The 17,447-nt window shown below is 41.7% G+C and overlaps 1 protein-coding gene across 2 annotated transcripts; it reads left to right on the top strand.

Annotated features, from left to right (window-relative positions):
* The first annotated feature begins 2,033 nt into the window (after nt 1-2,033).
* LOC112397968 (zinc finger protein 345-like) lies at nt 2,034-17,008 on the top strand. Of its 2 annotated transcripts, XM_024742318.1 has the most exons (4): nt 2,034-2,267; nt 3,530-3,656; nt 12,450-14,777; nt 16,548-16,604. In XM_024742318.1, exons 1-3 carry the CDS (start codon nt 2,235-2,237, stop codon nt 14,771-14,773), a joined length of 2,484 nt encoding a protein of 827 aa, XP_024598086.1. In that variant the 5' UTR covers nt 2,034-2,234; the 3' UTR covers nt 14,774-14,777; nt 16,548-16,604. The 2 variants fall into 2 exon arrangements, with proteins under 2 accessions (XP_024598086.1, XP_024598085.1); XM_024742317.1 differs by having other exon boundaries at nt 12,450-17,008.
* Nucleotides 17,009-17,447: the final 439 nt, after the last annotated feature.

Genomic DNA, 17,447 nt, shown 5'->3' with positions numbered 1-17,447 from the left:
GTTGGGAGACAATGCTAATCTTTTAAGAAGTTCCATTGCTAGCATCAGAAGAAAGGGGGAAAGAATTGATCTTTGCAGTCAAGAAAGCATTCCCATCTTTGAGGAGGACTAGTTAGTGTGTAATGCAGAAGCACACTGCACATTAAGGAGGTAGAGAGGCCGAAGCAGAAAATTTTATGTTCAAATTTTCTTGTCCTGCCTTGAAATATAAATTTCATTGCATCACTCATAAGATGAGGGATAGACACCAGGAGTATGCACATGGGGAGAAAAGGCCATGTGAGGACAGAGCAAGAAGTTGGCTACCCAAAAGCCAAAACAGAGGCCTCAGGAAAAACTATACCTTTTGACACCTTCCTGTTAGACTTTCAGCATCCAGAACTGCAAGAAAATTAATTTCTGTTATTTAAGCCACCCAGTCTATACTCTTACTAAACCAGTTTCATTTGCCCGATGCACAGCAAGCCAAACGCTGAGACGCTGAGGTTTGCAGCAGAGAAACTTTATTCATAAGGCAGCCAAGCGAGCAGAAGCAAAGACAAATCTCAGATCCACCTCCCCAAAGGGGAGAGGCTAGGAATGTTTATGGGATAAAGCTGGGTGGGGGGATGGGAATTGAAGATAAGAAAAGGTGATTGTTCTGCACAGGTAAAAGTAAGCTACAGATTTTTTCATGAGACACTTGTTCAGAAAATGGCAGTGTTAGCATGTTCTGAGGGTGGGCTGTTGGCCCTCTGACATCAAAAGGTCACTGAGCCGACATTTGCACATGCCCAGATGGAGGGTCAGTGGTCTTAACCAGTTTTAACCAGCTCGAGCTCAAACTGGACACAGCTGACTCCTGATTTCCTAAAACACAACTTGGGCAAAGATCTTATTGCTTAGGCTATTTGCCGCTTGGGAGTACCCGCAAGTTTTTGTAAAAGCAAAGTGAATTCGATAAGTGAAGGCAGGTTACAGTTTATAACTTATGACTACCCAAGATTTCAATAGTATTAAAATGTTATGGCAGCCCTAGCAGACAAACACAATTCTCATTTAATGTTTTCTCATCACCAAATAAATGAGCTCAACACCCAAGAAATATAGTTAGGCCTACAACACCACTTCTGCTGTCACAGTAAAGTCTGCCATCAGACAACTGAAGGAATTGAAGGACCATAGAAGCACCACCATTTGAAACCTTGCTAGCCTTTAATAAATGGGTAGATTTGTGTAACAAAAAAAATATATATATATATAGAGAGAGAGAGAGGATTACACAATTGTAACAATTCTAAAAAGGCCACAAAATAAAAATTAGCTTTTATACAATTTAGGGCGTTTAGTTTGGCAGTTCCTATTTTTCTTCCACTTTTGATGATCCTGTTAATTTTTGCTTCTACTCCTCAAAATGACTGATAACATAGGCAGGGGAACCGTTTTCTGGGGGAACCAGAGGCAGAGCTCCTGCTTGTCCATCCACTTCAGGGCAGCCTAACATCGCACTACTTGCTTTTCTGTCATGGACCTCAATGGACTCTTTTTTCTTCTTCCTGACCAAACAAACTGAAACTTAAAAAACTGAGTAACACTTCAGACCACATGCATTTGAAGAGCAATAAAAAATGTTTCTAGCTATGTGTGGATTCATTTTATACACGAATGACTGGAATGATATGGCCATTTAGATGAGTAGATTTGCGAGCATCGCAAATAATAGTTTTATCCTCTAGGAGCTGCCTGGGCTTAATGGAGTCTGAAATAATGTCTCTTCGCGGCCTTTAACAACGACCAAAGCCCCTCCCTCCTTTGAGGTAGGAACACCACCAACAGCGTTCCTCAAGGGGCTGCAAATCCAATGCTCCTGTTGAACATTATGAACTAGATTCGCCGCGGCCTCTGGAGCGCTGGGAACTACATTACCCTGAAGGCACAGTCCGAGAGGCAGCAACGGCCAATCAGGGTGAGGGGTTCCCGCGCGTGCGCGTCTGGGCGGGACTTCCGGCGACCCCGTTGTGGCGGTCATTTATGCTCCCCTCCGGTTTGTTCGCGCTCCGGAGCGTTGTGTCAGGATCGAAGTGACTGGACCGAGAAGATCCGAGAGGAGGGCCTGTTCCCGCAACACAGAGGCAGGTCTGAGGCTAGAAGACGCCGCCCGGGGTATCGCGCGTCAAGCCCGGGACAGTGATCGCCGTGCCCGCGTCTCGCCTCATCTCCCGCAGCTCCCGGACCCGCTCCGTCCACCGAGTCCGATGGCGACGGCGGCGCTGAGGGACCCGCCTGAGGTAAACGCTCGTCCTCCGGCCCCTCACCGCCCACAAGGCACCAGACACTATAGCCCCGAGTGCGGGGCACCTGCTCACGTACCCGCAGCCCAGGCCGCGGTGTCCAGGACTGTGAGGCGGTCGTGGGCGGCGCGTGGGCGAGGGTGACAGGCGAAGGAACCGGCAGGTGCAAAGGCTTGGAGGTCGGACTGAGCCAGGAGGATTCGGGAAACCTGGGGTGCATCTTATGACTGCAGTAAAGAGAGTGTGAGGTGGAATCACGCCTGGACCGGCAGAGAGAGAGGTTGTTGCTTTATTCTGAGGGACCTGGGAGCCACGGAGGGCTGTGAACGGACGAAGAGCAGTGTATGTGAGGGCTTTAAAAGTTTTCAAAAAGCTGCTCAGAGAACGAACGGATTGGATTGGAATGGGGGTGACAAAGAGAGGCACAGGGAGTTGAGTCCTCGTCCAAGGTCACAGGATCTGATGAGAGACAGCAGAGGTTAGTCAGTCAGCCTGAGGTCACTAGGTTCCAGGATGCAAGGGAGTCCTGCACACATGGAGACCAACCATGGTTGCCTTCCTTTTTCGCCCAGGTTCTGAAGGTTGAAGAGGCACTTATGGAACCTATGTAAGGCAGGAGAGGGTGTCCCAGTCCCTCACTGGTTCTCGGTGGCTAATACTGAAACAGAGATCAGAAGCAAGGCAGGCAGGGCTTTCCCTGGCTATGGGCTCCCTCAGAGAACTGGGATTGTACCAGATCATGTTTGATTTTGTCAAGCACTCTGTGGATGCCATGTTCCAAGTACCTGGGTGAGTCCAGAGAGGTGCCTGTGATGTGGGGCAGGGAGGTGGTAGAGCTGTGGGAGTGCAACTGTGAGGTCTGAAGATGTGAAAGTGGTTTGGTCAACTGAATGACGTGCACATCAAGGGGAATTGTGAGCTGAGGGCCCACAGGACCTGGTGTTGGGGATTAAGGGTAAAGATGAGCCCATGTTTGGCTGTGTCTTGGAGGCACAATGTGGGAGACCTCAGGGGAATTACTTCGGGGGAGGGATGGGGCCCTGTAGGCCAGGCCCAGTGTTTAGATGGCGTTTATCCCCCCGGCCACCGCCTCTTGTGGCTGAGGGCTGAACACAGTGAGGAGAGATCAGGCATCATTGGCACCAGGCCTGACGTGGGGAGCTCTGATGGAGGATGACCATGGAATACATGTGTGAGGAGATGAATTGTGGGTCCTCAGAGAGAGAATGTTTATGTTTCATCTATCTCATTCATGACAGGGTGGTGTGACCTTTGAGGACATTGCCCTGTACTTCTCCTGGGAGGAATGGAAGCTCCTTGATGAGGCTCAGAGACGCCTGTACCATGATGTGATGCTGGAGAACTTTGCACTTATATCTTCACTGGGTAAGAGACTCACCCTCCCCAGTGACCTGGGCTAGGCTCTGTATCCTGCCTCACCCTCTCTTCTCCAAGGTGTGCTGTGTCCTTCTCACATATGGACCTTGGGCACTGTTTGTTTCCCCAGCTTTCTGGGTAGTTGCTGTGATAGGTAGGGCTGGGTTGTTTGCACTGCCCCCTTCTCTCCCCATAGCCCCAATACAGTCTGTACTCAACGCTCGTAGGGGTGGATTTGAGGTCAGCATTCTTGCAGTGAGGCTAATGGATTGCATCTTACTTGCCCTTTCCCTGGTCAGGTGGTGAGTCCAGGTCCATAGTACTTCTGTGTCCCAGGTTTTGTTCCTTCTTATTATCTGACATTTCCTTCTGCCTCCATATGCCAGGAATTGAAGGTATTGTCATGACCATTACTTACCTGGACCATGGGCTGTTTTCTAAGGCTGTCCTTAATGGTTCTACTTGTGGTGTTTAGATCTCTTTTCTCTTTTCTTTTCTCCAGCTTATTGAAGTATAATTGACAAATAATACTGTATGTATTTAAAGTGTACAGGGAGTTCCCTGGTGGTCTAGTGGTTAGGATTCAACACTTCCACTGCCATGGCCCAGGTTCAATCTGTGGTCAGAGAACTGAGGTCCCACAAGCCGCACAGTGTGGCCAAAAAATGAAAAAAAAATAAAAAAGTACAAGGAAGTGTACAATGTCATGATTTTATATACACACATACAATATGAAATGATTACTATGGTCAAGTTGATTAACACATCCATTACCTCACATAATTGTATTTACATTTTTCGTGTGTGTGAAAACACTTAAGATCTACTTTGTTAACCCATTTGAAGTATACAATACAGCATTATTAAGTATAGGCTCCATGCTGTATTAGTTCCTCAGAGCTTATTCATCTTATAAAACTGACCAACATCTTCCCATTTCCTCTAGATCTGAGCACCCTGCATCTACTCTTTGTTTCTATGGGTTCAACTGTTTTTTTTCCCACGATTCCATATATAAGTGATAGCATACAGTATTTATCTTTCTTTGGCTTATTTCACTTTGCATTATGCCCTCCAGGTTCATCATTGTTGTCACAAATGCATGATTTCCTTTTTTAATAGCTGAATAATACTCCATTGCATATAAATACGAGACTTTATTAATCCATTCATTCGTAGACAGATACAGGCATATTGAAGGTTAGGTTCCAGACCACCACAATAAGGTGAGTAACACAATAAAGCAAGTCACCAAAAGTTTTGTTTTCCAGTGCCTATAAATGTTATGTTTACACTGTATAGTAGCCAGTAAGTGTGCAATAGCATTATGTCTTAAAAAGCAACATATATACCTTAGTTAAAAAAATACGTTATTGCTAAAAAAATTTTAATCATCATCTGAGTTGTATCTTTTTGCTGCTGGAGCAATTTATTTTAAAAAAATTTTTTAATAAATAAATTTATTTATTTATGGCTGCGTTGGGTCTTTGTTGCTGTGCACAGGCTTTATCTAGTTACAGCGAGTGTGGCTACTCTTCATTGTGGTACAGGGGCTTCTCATTGCAGTGGCTTCTCTTGTGGAGCACAGGCTCTAGGTGCATGGGCTTCAGTAGTTGTGGCGCGCGAGGTCTAGAGTGCTGGCTCAGTAGTTGTGGCACAAGGGCTTAGTTGCTCCGCGGCACGTGGGATCTTCCCGGACCGGAGCCTGAACCCATGTCCCCTGCTTTCGCAGGTGGATTCTATTTTTTGTTTGTTTGTTAATTTTATTTATTTATTTTTGGCTGCGTTGAGTCTTCATTGCTGCACGTGGGCTTTCTCTTGTTGCAGCAAGTGGGGGATACTCTTTCATAGCAGTGCACAGGCTTCTGTTTGGGGTGGCTTCTCTTGTGGAAAATGGGCTCTAGGCACACGGGCTTCAGTAGTTGTGACATGCAGGCTTAGTAGCTGTGGCTCGCTGGCTCTAGTGTGCAGGCTCAGTAGTTGTGGCGCACGGGCTTAGTTGCTCTGCACCATATGGGATCTTCCCAGACCAGGGCTCGAACCCATGTCCCCTGCATTGGCAGGAAGAGTCTTAACCACTGCGTCACCAGGGAGGCCTGGCAGGCGGATTCTTAACCACTGTGCCACAAGGGAAGTCCCTTGCCTTAATTTTGACTGATCAAGGTGCTGACTGATCAGGTTGATGAAGGTTTTGGTGGCTTTGGCAATTTCTTCAAATAAGACAAGAATGATGGTTGCCACATCAGTGGACTCTTCCTTTCAGGAATGATTTCTCTGTAGCACGTGATGCTGTTTGATAGCATTTAACACACAGTAGAACTTCTTTCAAAATTGTAGTCAATCTTCTCAAACCCTACTGCTGCTTTATGAGCTAAGTTTATGTAATATTCTAAAGCCTTTGTCATCATTTCAACAATCTGCACAGCATCTTCACCAGGAGTACATTCCATCTCAAGAAACCATTTTCTTTTCTCATCCATAAGAAACAACTCCTCATCTGTTAAAGTTTTCTCTTGAGATTGCAGCAATTCAGTCATCTTCCAGCTGCACTTCTAATTCTAGTTCTCTTGTTTCTTCCACTACATCTGCAGTTACTTCCTCCACTGAAATCCTGAACTCCTCAAAGTCATCTAGAGAGTTGGAATCAGCTTTTTCCCAACTCCTGTTAATGTTGATAGTTTTACCTCTTCCCATGATTCATAAATGTTCTTAATGGCATCTAGAATGGTGAGTCCTTTCCAAAAGGTTTTCAATTTACTTTGCCCTGATCCATCAGAGGAATTGCTATCCATGGCAGCTATAGCCTTATGAAATGTATTTCTTAAGACTTGACAGTGTAAACTACTTGATCCATGGGCTACAGAATAGATGTTGTAGTAGTAGGCATGAAAAGAACATTAATCTTGTACATCTCCACCAGAGCTCTTGGCTGACCAGCTGCATTGTCAGTGAGTAGTAATATTTTGAGAACATTTTTTTTTTCAGAGCAGTAGGTCTCGACAGTAGTCTTAAAATATTCAGTAAATCATGTTATAAGGAGACGCGCTGTCATCCAGGCTTTGTTGTTCCATTTATAGAATATATGCAGAGTAGATTTAGCAGAATTGTTAAGGGCCTAAGATTTTCAGAATGATAAATGAGCATTGGCTTCAACTTTCAGTCACCAGCTGCATTACACTTAACAAGAGAGTCAGCCTGTCCTTTGAAGCTTTGAAGCCAGGCATTGACTTCTCCTCTCTAACTGTGAAAGTCCTAGATGCCATCTTCTTCCAACATAAGACTGTTTCATCTACATTAAAAATGTGTTGTTTAGTGTAGCCATGTCCATTAATTATCTTAACTAGATCATCTAGATAACTTTGGTACAGCTTCTACATCAGCACTTGCTGCTTCACTGTGTACTTTTTTTTTTCACCTTGTACTTTTATGTTATCGAGACAGCTTCTTTCCTTAAATCTCATGAACCCACCTATGCTAGCTTCATACTTTTTTTTTTTCCAGCTTCTCACCTCTCTCAGCCATCACAGAATTGGAGAGAGTTGGGGCCTGACTCTGGATCAGGCTTTGGCTTAAGGTAATGTTGTGGCTGGCTTGATCTTGGATACAGATCACTAAAATTTTCTCCATATCAGCAATAAGACTATTTTGCTTTCTTATTATTTGTGTGTTCACTAGAGTAGCACTTTTAATTTACTTGAAGAACTTTTCCTTTGCATTTATTGATACAACTTGGTTAATACTGTTTGGTCCAAGGGCCTGGCTTTCAGCCTCTCTTGGCTTTTAACTTGCCTTCCTCACTAAGCTTTATCATGTCTAGCTTTTGATTTAAAGTGAAAGACATGTGATCCTTCCTTTTACTTGAGCTCTTAGAGGCCATTGTAGGGTTATTAATTCGCCTAATTTCAGTATTGTTGCATCTCAAGAAATATGGAGGCGAGAGGAGAGGGAGAGAGACAGATTCACCGGTCCGTAGAGCAGGCAGAACACATACAGTGTTTATCGATTAAGTCTGCTGTCTTATGGGTCCAGTTCGTCGCACCCCAAAACAAAGATCACTGATCACAGATCACCATAACAAGTATAACAATAATGAGAAAGTTTGAAATATCGCAAAAATTACCAAAACGTGACTCACAGACACAACATGAGCAAATGCTGTTAGAAAAATGGCGCCAGTAGACTTGCTTGACACAGGGTTACTGCATACCTTCAATTTGTAAGAAAATGAGTTATCTGTGAAGCACAATAAAGCAAGGTGTGCCTGTACTTAGGTTGTTTTTATACCTGGGCTATTGTGGATCATGCTGCAGTGAACATGGAGGTGCAAACACCTGTTTGAGATACAGATTTTGTTTCCTCTGGAAATAGACACAGAATTGGGATTATTGGACCATGCAGAGTTCTATTTTTAATTTTTAGGAAATTCCATACAGTTTTCCTTAATGGCTGTACCGATTTACATTCCTACCAACAATGTAGAAGGTTTTCCTTTTCTTCACATCCTCACGAACATGTATCTCTTGTCTTTTTGATAGTAGTGTTCCAGACAGGTGTGAGGTATCTCATTGTGGTTTGGATTTGCATTTCCCCGATGTTAGTGATGTTGAGCACCTTTTCACATACCTGTTGATCATTTGTGTGTTTTGGATAAATATCTGTTCAGGTCCTTTTGCCCATTTTTAATTGGATTCTTTAGTTTTTTATTGTTGAATTGTATGAGTTCTGATCTTTTCTGGATATTAACCCCTTATCAGATAAATCCTTTGCAAATATTTTCTCCTTTTCCTTAGGTTGTGTTTTCATTTTGTTTCCCTTGCTATAAAGAAGCTTTTCCACTTGATATAGTCCCACTTGTTTATTTTTGCTTTCATTGCTTGTGTTATTGGTGTTATCTAAAAAAAATCGTTGCCAACACTAATGTCAAGGAGCTTTTTCTCTGTATTTTCTTCTAAAAGTTTTACAATTTCAGGGTTTATGTTTCAAAATTTTAATCCGATTCAAGTTAATTTTTGTGAGTGGTGTGAGATAAGGCTCTAGTTTCATTTTTTTTGCTTGTGGATAACCAGTGTTTCCATCACCATTTTTGGAAGAAGCTGTCCTTTCTCCATTGTGTGTTCTTGTTGTGCCTATCAAAGATCAGTTGACCACATATGCGTGAGTTTATTTCTGGGCTCTGTATTCTGTTCAGTTGGTCTATGTGTCTATTTTTATGCCAGTACCATAATGTATTAATTACCATAGAATTGTAATAGTTTGAAATCAGAAAGTGTGATGCCTCTAGATTTGTCCTTTTTCAAGATTGTTTTGGCTATTTGGGATTTTTCATGGTTCCATACAAACTTTAGGATTGTTTATTCTATTTCTATGGAAAATGTCATTGGAATTTTGATATGGATTGTTTTCAATCTGTAAATTGCTCTTTGTAAAATTAACAATATTAATTTTTCCAATCCAGGAATACTGGATATCTTTCCATTTATTTCTGTCTTCTTTAGTTTCTTTCATCATTGTCTTATGATTTTCAGAATGTAAATCTTTCATCCCCTAGATTAAATTTGTTCCTGAGTATCTTATTCTTTTGATGCTATTTAAAATAAGATTGCTTTCTTAATTTTCTATTCAGACAGTTTGTAATTAATGTATATAAATGCAACTGAAATTTGTATATTGGTTCTTTTTATCCTGAAACTTTACTGAATTCATTTGTTAGGGTGGAATTTTGGGGTTTTCTACATATAAGAGTGTGTTACCTGCAAACAAACACTTTTCCTTCTTCCAGTCCAATTTGACAGCCTTTTCTTTCTTTTTCTTCTCTACTTACTCTGGGTGGGGCTTCCTGTACTATGTTGAGTAAAAACGGATAGGGTAGGCATCCTTGTCTTGTTCCTGATGTTAGAGGAAAACCTTTTAGCTTTTGAATGTTCAATATGATGTTAGGTATGGGTTTGTCAGACATGTTGAAGTACATTCCTTCTATACCTAGCTTTTTTTTTAAAAAAAACAATTAATTCGGCTGTGTCTGGTCTTAGTTGTGGTGTGCAGGATTTTTTAGTTGTGCTGTACAGGCTTCTCTCTAGTTGTGGTGTGCGGGCTCAGTAGCTGTGACCTGCAGGCCCTCTAGTTAGAGCGCATGGGCTCATTGGTTGCAGCGCACAGGCTCTCTAGTTATGGCATGCGGGCTCCAGAGCATGTGGGCTCAGTAGTTGCGGTGCATGGGCTCTCTAGTTGTGGCAGGCGGGCTGCAGAGTGTGTGGGCTGAGTAGTTGCAGTGCGTGGGCTGAGTCATTGCAGTGCATGGGCTGAGTAGTTGCAGTGCGTGGGCTTAGTTCCCCAACCCAGGACTGAACTCATGTCTCCTGCGTTGGAAGATGGATTCTTAACCACTGGACTACCAGGGAAGTCCCCCTTCTATACCTAACTTGTTGAGAGTTTTTATCATGAATGTATATTGAATTTTAAAATGGTTTTTCAGCATCTATTCATATGATTATGATTTTTATCCTTCGTTCTGATAATGTGGTGTATCACATTTATTGATTTGCACATGATGTTGAACCATCTTTGCACCCCAAGGATAAATGCTACTTGATTGTGATGTATGATCCTGTAAATGTGCTGTTGGATTTGGTTTGCAAGTATTTGGTTGAGGATTTTTGCATCTGTATTCATCAGGGATTTTTTTTTTTAATTTACTTATTTTATTTATTTATTTTTGGCTTTGTTGGATCTTCGTTGCTGTGTGTAGGCTTTCTCTAGTTGCGGCGAGCGGGGGCTCCTCTTTGTTGTGGTGCACGTGCTTCTCATTGTGGTGGCTTCCCTTGTTGCAGAGCACGGGCTCTAGGCATGCAGGCCTTAGTAGTTACAGCACACGGGTTCAGTAGTTGTGGCTCGCAGGCTCTAGAACACATGGGCTTAGTTGCTCCGCAGCACGTAGGATCTACCTGGACCAGGGCTCGAACCTATGTCCTGTGCATTGGCAGGCGGATTCTTAATCACTATGCCACCAGGGACACCCTCATCAGGGATATTGACCTGTAATTTTCTTCTGTTGTATTCTTCTTAAATGGCTTTGATATCAGAGTAATGCTGGTCTCATAAAATGAACTTGGAAGTGTTCCTGCTTCAATTTTTTGGAAGACTTTGAGAAGGATTGATATTAATGTTTTAAATATTTAGTAGATGGCTTCCCTGGTGGCACAGTGGTTGAGAGTCCGCCTGCTGATGCAGGGGACGCGGGTTCGTGCCCTGGTCCGGGAGGATCCCACTGCCATGGAGCAGCTGGGACCATGAGCCATGGCTGCTGAGCCTGCACATCCGGAGCCTGTGCTTCGCAACGGGAGAGGCCACAACAGTGAGAGGCCCGCATACTGCAAAAAATAAATAAATAAATAAACATTTAGTAGAATTCCCAGTGATTTTGCCTAGTCCTGGGCTTTTCTTTGTTGGGAAATTTTTTTTATTAGTGATTCAATCTGCTTACCAGTTATAGGTTAATTCACATTTCCTATTTCTCCATGGTTTTATTTTGGTAGGTTTTATGTTTATAGGAGTTTTATTCATTTCTTCTGAGTTATCCAATTTGTTGGCAAATAATTGTTCATTCTAGTTTCTTCTGATTGATTGTATTCCTGCAGTATCAGTTGTTATGTCTCCTCTTTCATTTCTGATTTTGAGTCATCTCTCTTTTTTTCATAATCTAGCTAAAGGCTTGTCAATTTATCTTTTCAAAAAAACCAACTGTTGAGATTTCCCTGGTGATCAGTGGTTAGGACTCTGCACTTCCACTGTAGGGGGCCCAGGTTCAATGCCTGGTCAGGGAACTAAGATCCCAGAAGCCATACAGAGTGGCCAAAAAACAAAGTAAAAAGTTTTTTAAAAAAATTAAAATGCCTCTTAGTTTTATTGGTGTTTTCTGTCATTTTTCTAGTCTCTATTTCATTTATTTCTGCTCTGATCTTTATTTTGTTTTATTTCTGCTAACTTTAACCTTAGTCTGTTCTTTTTCTCATACCTTGAGATATAGAGTTAGGTTGTTTATTAGAGATCATTCTTTTTTCTTAATGTAGTCATTTATTACTATAAACTATCCTCTTACAATTGCTTTTACTGCATCCCATAAGTTTTCGTGTGTTATGTTTCCATTTACATTTGTTTGAATATGTTTTTTTTTAATCATTTCTTGTTTAACCCATAGGTCATTCAGGAGTGTGTCATTTAAATTCTACATATTTGTGAATTTCCCAGCTTTCCTCCTGTTAATGATTTCTAGTTTTGTACCATTGTGGTTGGAAAAGATATTTAATACGTTTTCCATCTTTTTAAATTTGTTAATACTTGTTTTGTGACCTAACATGTGATCTATCCTAGAGAGTGTTCTCTGTGTACTTGAGAAGAATGTGTATTCTGCTATAGTTGGATGGCATCTTTTGTACATGTCTGTCAGGTCCCTTTGATCTTAGGTGCAGTTCAAGACCAATGTTTTCTTATTCAGAGTGGGGCATTGAACCCCTAATATTACTTCACTGCTGTCTTTTTCTGCCTTCAGATTTGTTTGTATTTGCTTAATATATTCGGGTGTTCCAATATTGGATGCAAATATACTTGTAATTGTTATATCCTCTTGATGAATTGACTGCTTTATCATTATATAATGACCTCCTTTGTCTATTTACTTAAAGTCTGTCTTTTCTGACATAGTATAATTACCCCTATTCTTTTTTTGTTTCATTTGCACGTTTGTGGTTGGATTGCCCCTTTCCAATAAAGTGAATGTGTACCTCATCGGTGTTTCTTTGCATTCAGGTGTCTGCAGTGGAGAAGAGAATGTTGAGGCATCCTTTGAACAGAGTGTTTCTGTGGTAATGTCACAGGTCAGGACTTCCAAGGAACCTTCATCTTCCCAGAAGACTCACCCCTGTGAGATGTGTGGTCCAGTTTTGAGAGACATTTTCCATTTGACTGAGCAGCAGGGAGCACAACACAGCCAGAAACTATTCAAGTGTGGGGCATGTGCAAAAGGATTTTATTTCAGTGCAGACACTCAGCAGCACCAGGAGCAACACACGCAAGAAAAACCGTTCATAATCGGTGTGGACAGGGACTCATTTCTGAAGAGCAGCAATTTCCATGTGTCAGGGGAGACTTTTACCTGCAAGAAAGTTGCAGAGGACTTCCTAGCCACCTCAGGACATCTGAATCAACAGGCCATTCACACTGGGGAAAAACCAAACACAGTCACCCACTGCATGGAAACTTTACAAAGCAGAAAAAGTCATTGCACCAGGGGAGAATGCAAGAAAGCCTTCAGCCCCAAACACACACTTGTTCAGGCCCAGAGTGTCTACACTGAAAGACAGTGTTTTATGTGCAGTGAATGTGGGAAAACATTCAAGTATAAATCCTCATTTGTTGTGCACCAGAGAATTCACACTGGTGACAGGCTTTATGACTGTGGCGACTGTGGAAAATCTTTTAGGGGAAGCTCAGCCCTCATTCAACATCGAAGAATTCATACTGGGGCAAGGCAGTACAAGTGCAGCAAATGTGGGAAATCCTTTAGCCAAGAATTTGTCTTCATTTATCCTCAGAGGAGTCACACTGGAGAAAATTGCCACATTTGCCGTCAGTGTGCACAACCTTTTAGCCATAGCTCCATCTTTTTTCAACAACAGACAGTTCACACTGGAGAAATGAGTTTTGAGTGCACTGAATGTAGGAAGTCCTTTAGACGAAAATCTGACCTCATTGAACACTGGAGGGTTCACACAGGAGAGAGGCCTTATGAGTGCAGTGAATGTGGGAAATCCTTTACTTCTAGCTCCGCCCTTCGTTATCATCAGAGAGTTCACACTGGAGAAAAGCCTTATAAATGTGGAGAATGTGGGAAGTCTTTTACTTCTAGCTCTGGCCTACGTTATCATCAGAGAATTCACACAGGAGAAAGGCCATATGAGTGTACTGATTGTGGAAAGTCTTTTACCCAAATAAATCACCTCATTACACACCGAAGAGTTCACACAGGAGAAAGGCCTTATGAGTGTAGTGAATGTGGGAAATCCTTTAGCCACAAATCTTACCTGTCTCAACACCAGAGAGTTCACACTGGAGAAAGGCCTTATGAATGTAGTGAATGTGGGAAATCTTTTACCTCTGGTTCCGCCCTCTGTTATCATCAGAGAGTTCACACAGGAGAAAAACCTTATGAGTGCAGTGAATGTGGGAAATCCTTTACCAATGGACCGATACTCATTCGACACCGTAGAGTTCACACAGGAGAAAGGCCTTATGAGTGCAGTGAATGTGGGAAATCCTTTACCCAAAGAAATCATCTCAACATACACCAGAGAGTTCATACAGGAGAAAGACCTTATGAATGCATTGAATGTGGGAAGTCTTTTACCTCTGGTTCTGCCCTTCGTTATCATCAGAAAATTCACATTGGAGAAAGGCCTTATGAGTGCAGTGAATGTGAGAAATCTTTTACCTCTAGCTCTGCCCTCCGTTGTCATCAGAGAGTTCACACAGGAGAGAGGCCTTTTGACTGCAGTGAATGTGGTAAATCTTTTAGGGACAGTTCCCAATTGAATCAACACCAGAGAGTTCACACTGGAGAAAAGCCTTATGAATGTAGTGATTGTGGGAGATCCTTTAGCCAGAATTCATACCTCTCTAAACACCGGAGAGTTCACACTGGAGAAAGGCCTTATGAGTGCAGTGAATGTGAGAAATCTTTTACTTCTGTCTCTGCCCTTGGTTATCATCAGAGAGTTCACACTGGAGAAAGGCCTTATAAGTGCAGTGACTGTGGGAAATCTTTTACCAATAGCTCAATACTGATTCGCCATCGGAGAGTTCACACAGGAGAAAGGCCTCATGCATGTAGTGACTGTGGAAAGTCCTTTACCCAAAGAATTCACCTCATAATTCACCGGAGAGTTCACACAGGAGAAAGGCCTTATGAGTGCAGTGAATGTGGGAAATCTTTTACCTCTCGTTCCACCCTTCATTATCATCAGAGAGTTCACACAGGAGAAAAGCCTTATGACTGCAGTGAATGTGGGAAGTCTTTTAGCCGAAAATCTAACCTCTCTCAGCACCAGCGAGTTCACACTGGAGAAAGGCCTTAAATGTGTAAGAAATGTATAATTTCCTTGTTCAGTGTAATGACATTGGATGAAACTGTGAGGCACTAGTTGTCCCATGCATCCAAACATCAGGAATAGAGAGATTCCTCATAATTTTCAGTTTTGTGGGAAGCATGTGTGACTGTGTTACACTCTCTAACCTACCCAGGGCTCTTGATAGATTTATGTCACTGCCACTTTCTGTAGCCAGATCCATTTCACCTCTATAAGCTGGCACATCCCCACAGTGTGCATCAGTCACTACTGCAGTGTGCTCAGGGAAGCCAACTCTGTTCTCTCATTTCTGGGAGGAAATTAGGAATAACCTGAACCTTTAGGATTCCCTTTCTGACCAGCTTGGGCATGGGCCTGACCTACTATTGGCCCAAAGAACATCATATGAGTTCATCTGGCAGCTTCCAGAGAAGGATTACCATTTTCAGGGACACGTTGGTCTCAAGATACTTGTGATGAATTTTTATACCTTCTGAGTCACCAGCTAAAGAACTGCCAACCATTGCTGGCAGATCTGCCAGAACATTGCTTTCGTTTGAACAGTAACAAAGACCTTACTGTTTAAGTCCTCTTTAATCTTGGACATTCTATTTACCAAATAGGGTAGGTTATAAACAGATTTGGGCATGAAGGGGCGAGCAACTTTTATGGGGGTATCAAACTTTCTATGCCTCAGAGGAGACATTACAAAGGCAGAAATTAACTTACTAGTTTTTGCCAAATTTGCATTTCTGCCCGTGGCCTCCTAGGAAAGACTGCAGGACTTTCTTGTCTTCATTTGAGGCCTGGATGCTATGAGTTTTAGGAGACTCAGAGGGCACCCTGAGGAGGGGTCCAGTGTGACAACCTCAACTGCTTCTGGGAGCAGCATGAATTTTTTCCCTTGTTCACAGGGCATGTCAGCAATGCTGAGGGAACTCTCTTTCCCAGGTCTTACAAAGAGCCAGGCAGATTTTTTAAAAAAGAGAGAAAAGGAGAATCTGTAGTCCACAGATGTGTCTCTTGTGACCCAGGCTGCATTCCTTTTGACTCTGGTGGAAAGTCATTGCTCACTCTGTTTGCTGTCTTTGAGGTAAGACTGACCGCCAGAGGGCATGACAAAGTGGAATGAATGTAGGATTGCCAAACCTATTTTCCCAAAACAGTTGGACATAGTTTTTTTTTTTTTTATCTTGAAGCATTTCAAAAGTTATTTGTTATCAGATAGCTCTGACATATGTATGGAACTGAAACCATCATTGTCATGGTAATGACTGTATCTGTTACTGTATATTTATCTCATGACCTTTTATAATCTCTCTCTTCTTGCCCCTCACACCCCTTCAAGTAACCATTGATTTACTTTCCTTTATAATATGTAACTTTCCACTTTCTAGAATTCATGTGATGGGAATCAAAGTATTTACTATTTTTCCTGCTTTTATTTATGTTGCATAAATACTTGGAGAGTCATCAATGATATATAAGCAGCTCACATTTTTTTTTTTCTAAGAAACATTCTTATATTTGAATATACTACTATTCATTCATTTGCTTATGGACATTTGGGGTTTTTCTAATTTTTGACTATTGGGGAAAAAAGCTGGTACAAACATTTGTGTATAAGATTTTATGTCGATGTATATTTATCTTCAGTAACTCAGAGTGCAAAGTTTGAGTCATAGGGTAGGTGAATGCTTAACTTAAACAGACTAGCAAATTGTGATCTGAACTAATTATACCTTCTTCTTTTCTTCTTTTTTTTTCTGATTGTGCTGCACAGCTTGCGGGATCTTAGTTTCCCAACCAGGCCTCATCAGTGAAAGTGCAGAGTCCTAACCACTGGACTGCCAGGGAATTCCCATTTTTTTCATTCTTACCAGCAGTGTATGAGAGCTCCATTTCTTCCACATCCTGGTGAATATTTCATTTGTTCATTCTTTTTTTTTTTTAACAAATGTCACTTTATTATATTGTACATATGTGTCTTTCTACATAAATGGGATAAAACATAACATTCCAGAATATTAGTGTTTTTATTGGGAATGTGTATTTCTTTTTTTTTATTATTTGTATTTTTTTATAGTCAGTCATTCTTAATTTTAACCCTTTTTGTAAGTTTGTCCAGCTATCTGTTGTTTTATTTGCATTTCCCTAAAGATTCATGATGAGCATTTCTTCAGATGCATATTTGCTACCTCTGTATCTTTAGTGAAATGTTCATATCTTCTGCCTATTCTGTGAATTTTGACTATTTTCTTCCTTTCACAAAAGAACAGTGAAACAGCCAAGTTGTATTGGAATTTCACTCATTTTGTGACTTTTTAATTTATGGAATAATTGTTTTTAATACTGGAATAATATGTTCTAATTTTTTCAATTTTTTATGCTATGTGCAATGTAATGGAAACATATACCATATACTTTTAATTTTAATCTGTGTTATTAATGTACTCTCCATCACTTTCTAAGGTCCAGACATTTAATAATACCACAAACACTTGCTTAGTAGTGTTCTCCCCTTTGCCTGGTCTATCATCATGGGAGTTGGTGGGTTGGAGCAGAACTCTTGGTGAGGGAGACGAGATGGCATCAGGATGAACAGGGTGTTTTTTGAGTCCCAAAGCCTAGCAGGACTGGAAATAAGGCAGTAATCAGACTCCCCAAGCCCTGGGTCAGGCAG

This window comes from Neophocaena asiaeorientalis, unplaced genomic scaffold (genome assembly GCF_003031525.2).
Source record: "Neophocaena asiaeorientalis asiaeorientalis breed wild unplaced genomic scaffold, Neophocaena_asiaeorientalis_V1.1 scaffold582, whole genome shotgun sequence".
Classification (NCBI taxonomy): Eukaryota; Metazoa; Chordata; class Mammalia; order Artiodactyla; family Phocoenidae; genus Neophocaena; species Neophocaena asiaeorientalis.
Note: the sequence above shows the minus strand (reverse complement) of the source record. Positions and strands in the feature narration are given on the sequence as shown.